General features: G+C 34.3%; 2 protein-coding genes across 2 annotated transcripts in view; one reads left to right on the top strand and one right to left on the bottom strand.

The window, feature by feature from the left end:
- The window catches only part of LOC124635808 (E3 ubiquitin-protein ligase SH3RF1), a 47,117-nt gene extending 45,304 nt beyond the window's left edge, over positions 1-1,813 (top strand). Inside the window, exon 17 of the transcript XR_006985066.1 lies at positions 53-1,813. The gene's annotated coding sequence lies outside the window, so the exon portion shown is untranslated. The remainder of the gene's footprint in view (positions 1-52) is intronic.
- Positions 1,814-1,883: 70 nt separating this feature from the next.
- LOC124635833 lies at positions 1,884-2,806 on the bottom strand. Its single transcript, XM_047171787.1, has one exon. The coding sequence runs from the start codon at positions 2,753-2,755 to the stop codon at positions 2,105-2,107; it is 651 nt and encodes a 216-aa protein (XP_047027743.1). The 5' UTR covers positions 2,756-2,806; the 3' UTR covers positions 1,884-2,104.
- Between the last annotated feature and the right edge of the window lie 3,299 nt (positions 2,807-6,105).

Here is a 6,105-nt window from a genome sequence, read left to right on the forward strand (position 1 = left end):
GGCTAACTGACCGTGTGTGAAAAGGTGTCCCGACATTATTATTATTAAAAAAGTATACTTGCAAACAAATTCAATATTTTGAGCTTAACACAACTTACCCTTAGTAAACTAAAATAGTGTTATTTTTAAATATAATTTTACAATTAAACTTTAGGATTCAATATACGCTTACTATTTTTTAACATTATTATATTATTTTTGTTTTAGGACACTGCCATATTATCGTTTTCTATACCTTTGATTTTCATTTTGATATTAGTTTTAAGTACTATACATGACTTCAAGGAATAGGGTAGTTACATATTTTAACTAAGAAAATGTTTGATTGAACTATTTATATAGTAAATAGTAATTTATAAAAAAAATGTTTTACTTTGGGTTTTAAATAAAATTTTGATGAAATTAAGACTGTATGATACCTTAGTTTTTAGTATGTAATGTTAATAGGTATCATCTGGTAATATTATAAGTATATTTAACCATTTTCGGAAAACTTGTTTTTGCTAATAAGTTATAAGATAAATATTTGAAAATGTTCGTTGTTGTACCCATTTTTGTGGTCTGATGTGTGTTAACTTAGTAAGATGAATTTTTACCTGAATTTATATTCGTTCGAGATTTAGCGATGTTTGGTGTTGACAAAGATGTTATATTTATCATCACTACAAGTTTACTGCAACTTAGATAGATAAATTTTATGCAGAAATCTCTCGGAATTGTTTTAGCCTAATTGAATTGTCTAACTAGAATACAAATAACCCATTATTTAAGAAATATTCCAAATTCAAAAAGTTTTCATAGATATTGTACCTACCTAGTAGCTGGATTCCAAATTCAAATAAGCATGGTAGTGTTTTTTTTTTAAATTATAATTGTAATTTTACCATCAGTCCACGATCGAAATGGTGTATAAAAATGGTCTTGATTTTTATCTATGGAACAACAGCTCAACTGCCCTCTGGGTGTAGTTTTAGCACTATATAGTTAATATAGGAACAATTGTACATTCGATGTCTTCTATCTATTTGTATAAAGAGAAGTGCATGAAACAGGTATATTAGCCCGTTAGTTTAGGTAAACTCGTTTGTTTGATATTTTAATACGATATAGGAGATCGCACTGTTGATTTGTAGCGAATTGTTTTCTAGATTTGTATTACGACACTATATGAACATTTTTTAGTTTTACTTCTGAACTGTTTTTTAAATGACTTTCTCGAACATTCTTTTTGAAATGTTTATTAAAAAGTGAATTATAATTTAACATATACCCAGTTGTAAGCATATCGTCATTGTGTCGTAATATAAATTATAAATTGAGGAGTGTAAATACACTATTCCTAAATAGTGAACATTGATTGTTCACGAAACTTGTTGTGAACTGATTTAAAACGTATTTATTTTATTTGATAATGTGTACTTTTAGTTGTAGTACCTTTTACAACGAAATTTGTTCAATGCTCTTCTCTGAAAATGGGACACAAATGTTGATGCTCTAGGAAAAATATATTTTATTGAAGTGGCAGCAACATTCGATCAATTATTTATTGAAAATTTTAAGTAATTATTTTTTTAACTGCCGATGTCTTTCCTTGGTATTTTTATTGTACTATCAACTACTAAATAGTGAACATACCTTATTGGTTTGACAGTTGAGTTTATGCGATGTACCCACCAAGTGACTCTTTGATCAAAGTGGAGCAATTTGTGTCCATATTGTTTTGTATTGTGCGCTTCTATTGTAAATTTTAAGTGAATCATATCGAAGTTATAATTAGGTGATTTCGAAAAGAATTAAAATTTCTTCTTAACAAGTATTGTTTTGTTTTTTAGACAAGCAAATCGACCGTGAACCTCAGTCAATTTTCAAAGAACAAAAAAGTACCGCATGTTAACTTGCCCGCAATACTCGCGATAATTTGCTTATTTAATTGTTATAAAAGGCTGACACAAAAAACAGAAATTATTTATTAAACAATTTTTTTGTCACCTGCAAACGTAGCTGAAGAACTAAACTAGAATTGTAGACTTAAAAAAAACACAAGCTAACACTATGCTTACTATTGCTTACTAGAACAAACTTTAAGATTAATGAATAGAAATTATTATAGTTCATCCTTCACCAACTTTAAGATCTCGTCCTCATCTTGGCCCCACTCGTCAGGGTTTGACGTCATCTTGCTGATAGCTTCCATGCGCCGCTCCATGGTCACTTGCTGCAAAACATGTTCCATCTTTATGTGCATACAGTCGTTGAAAACCGACGCGTACTCGCAAACCTCAAAGATTTCCTCCACTGCTTTCGTACACTCCCCTATAGCAATCGTCAATCTTTCCAACACCTCACTATCTGCACCATACACGGCTTTGTTAGCCTCCAACAAATGCTCCTTACTTATCTTATTATTCTTTATAATCGAATTCCTTTTCAAAATACACGCAACAAAACATTTTCCCTGTAACGATGATTGGGGAATCCTTTTCAAAAAGTGTTCGACGTCCGCCATTGACGCTTTGACTTGGCGCGCGCATTCAGTTAAGTTTTTCCGAAAAGGTTCTACATCCTCTGTCATTTTGTTATATCTTTCCATCTGTTCTTCTTTAGTTAACGGCGTGAAGGAAATAGTCATATAAAACGCGAATGAAAACAGTAAGAATAAAACACTGGCAAATAAGTTTGTTGAAGAATTATTCATTTTAGCTCGCGCCTTCTCTCGCGTGCGTCTTGTTTTAATCTTCATTTTATTGTAGCACATTTTTATTAATTGGTTGTTAGCGCCACATAAGTAATTTGTGTTATATTGACCTAACTGTTCTGATGCAGTTGGAATTTTATACTTTTTAACTTTTATGTAGGAATGTTTTTTTTTTTACTTCTTTCACCAGTCTTATGCTACATATATCAAGGTGATTTCAAGCGTTCTGGCAGAACTAGCATTCTCTATAAGTACCTAGGTATATACCTCTATAAGTAGGTACCTAATAGAGATCTCGAACTGCTCGACATGCCGCTGAAAGCTGGGCCATTTGGTAATGCAAACTAGTCTGTACAGGTACAGATAACCGATTTAGTAGGTAAGTTGAGTAAGTACCAAGATAAGATATCAATCAACTTTTAAGCATAACCGACAGATGTAACTAGTATAAACAGAAGAATGACGTGTCCTAACAGAATCGCGTAATCTGAAGGCAGTTTACGATTAGGAGACGTAACCACACGTATGCGATAACCGATAGCTTTGGGTTTATTGTTCTGTACAATAAAGAAACCGACTCTGACTTAACGAGCCCACGCTACCACTTTTTATGTTTTTTTTACGATTCTTGCAACTTACCCCTCCGAGTTTTGCTTGTGAATCGGCTTAGTCAATAATGCAATGGTTGAGAATGGAACTCACGACCCCGCAATAGATGCGATTTTGTACCTACTTGAACATACCCGTAAAATTAAAAAAAAATTGGATATAGACGAAATAATATAAATTCACCTATAGGTACCAAATATCATCCAAATACGTTAAGCTATTTTATGTCACCGTATAAGCATAACAAACCAACTCATATTCGCTTTTGTAATAAGCAATATGAGTGCCTAGGAATTTACCCGACATATGCAGTGCAGTGTTTTGTGTGGGATATCCGCCGGAGTTATTGTATAGCTAGGACTAGGTATCTAGTCATCTTCCTGCCACCATTCCCGAGGCACTACGTCGGCGAGGTACTTATAGTTCGTACCCACCCATATGTCTTCTTATTTCCTTTAATGGCCTAGTAAAGTTTACCAGACAAAAATCGTACAAGGCAAGTTTCATTTAATCAGGGGCCCGATTCTTCTAATTTTACTTAAGCGGCATACGATTCACGTTCGACTCGATTCGACTGAGATCCAATCCCGACTCGATTACGATTGAAGCGTATATGGCATTCCGCTATTTTTTCTTTGAAATAAACGTTTTTATCCTTTTCTGTCATTCAATAATGAATCATTTTGTCTGCAAATGATTTACGATTGCAAAATGATTGTACAGCAAACTACCGTATAGACCAAAATCACCAAAATAGCAGACCAATCGCACAACAATCGAATGACAATCGAATACGATTGGTCTTTTATTAGTAGCAGAATGCCCGATATGGCTAAAACTGCTATTGCGATCATATTGCGATTCGATTTCTATTCCATTTTGACATTATTACCAGTTCTCACCTTCGATAGTTTGTAATAAGATACCCCTAAGCCTCTAGCATCGTCTTGCTTGATGCAAGGACCTTGAGGAATACTAATATTATAAAGCTGAAGAGTTCGTTTGAACGTGCCAGTCTCGGGAACTATTAGACATATTTGAAATATTTTTCAGTGTTATATAGTATAGACCATTCATCGAGTGCGCGAGAAGTTTGCATGTATAAAAATGACTAGACCATTCAGCTCGTATAGGTTTTCGAAGGCGTGCTTCATTACTTACTTACGAACTTTTTAATCTGGAACTGGTATTTAACACATAACGTTCAAGTATATGGTAAGCGTCGAACCGCCGACTACTAACAGCGCCTGGCGGTTGGCATAGCGTGAAAAACAATTGTTGGCGCCGACACAAAAAACCTAGCATGCAAATCGATTTTACTAGCGTTTAAATTACCCTACTTTTAAACGTATGTTCGCATAATAACCGTTCTTGTGTTGTAATCTTAGATGTGCAGTGAATACAACCTAGGTGTTATCAGTATTATCATTACTCATATTATAAATGCGAAGTAAGAAGTATTGTATGGATATCACTCTTTCACGTGTAAACTAGGCACAGGTAGATACTGGATGGATTTTGGAGAAACTTGCCAGTAATGTAGGTTCATAAAATTATAGGCTACTTTCTATCCGACTTACCTTCCGAAAGCATGTGAAACCGCTGGGGGAAGCGAGTACCTATCTATAAATTAATGATTAGTCTTGTTAAAATTGGTCTGTTTTTTACTGGGAGAATAATTAAATTCTGCATTTGAAATTGTAATTTTACTCTAAGTCCTATCAATAGAGGTTTTCTAAGGTCATATCTACAGATGCCTAAGTATCAGTAACTGCATACGAAATCAAATAGGGCTACGAGACTAAATCGGCGAGCCTGACTTTGTGTCAGTGCCAACAACATTAGCATTTAGACGGGTTCCCTACAAATTGGTGATTTGTGATTACCTATTCTGTCTAGGGGAGACAGGCTGCTGCTTTTTGCAGGCGAAATTGGGAAATCTTCATACGCTTAAATATACATGTTCATGAAAAAAAAGTTTTAATTGAGGTAGGTACCTGTACAGTAAATAACATAGGTAAGTACTGACACTAGGCACGCCATCTGTAGGTATTGATCGACAGGTAACATAAAATACTTAGGTACCTAGTTTTTTGAAAGTTTTTGGTGAATGTTCATAAGTACCGCAGAAATGATCTCGGGAGGAGCTACAAGTAGTAAGTACTTAAGTACTTTCTATTATTATTATTACCTAGGTACGTCTAACTAGTGAAAGGAAGTAAAAATCTTATGAAAGAAGTTAGGTAGTCGTTCTGAGGCAATGCCTGATGCCCGGTAGACTTGAGATACTGTGTTTTTTCTTAACAAAACTAGGTACTACCACAGATTACTATAATCTACTACCCTTGTAACAGATACTTTCTAGCGCTTCATATTATATTTATGTTTTCTTCTTATGATTATTTATGAACCTCCTGTTCATTTGAATCTTGAAATAGCCAATGTAAGTATTTTAATGAGAATTCGGGTATCTACGTAGGTATTAGCCGCCGAGAGCATTGAACCCAATTGAACCGCTTGAGAGGCTACTCGGTACACAGAAAATCATTTATTGCCTTTTTTGCCGTAATTCTAAAAAAACCTAGCTGTTTTATTAAGATACACGATCTCCATGAATACAATTGAATGCTAGTTTATAAAAACCTGAGTCTTTGTATGACTCATAGTTTTTTTCTGATGCTTTAATCCGCATGAACAACATTTGTAGTCGGGAAGGACACAAAAAATCCTACTTGAAGGAACTTCGGATTGCAGCGTCTTGGCTAATACCTAAGTAAAATGTTCAATAGTATGACAAGGTC

This window comes from Helicoverpa zea, chromosome 13 (assembly GCF_022581195.2).
Source record: "Helicoverpa zea isolate HzStark_Cry1AcR chromosome 13, ilHelZeax1.1, whole genome shotgun sequence".
Classification (NCBI taxonomy): Eukaryota; Metazoa; Arthropoda; class Insecta; order Lepidoptera; family Noctuidae; genus Helicoverpa; species Helicoverpa zea.

Excerpts from the sequence above, each read along its gene's own strand:
- LOC124635833 (XM_047171787.1), bottom strand. The coding sequence starts at position 2,755 with ATGTGCTACAATAAAATGAAGATTAAAACAAGACGCACGCGAGAGAAG.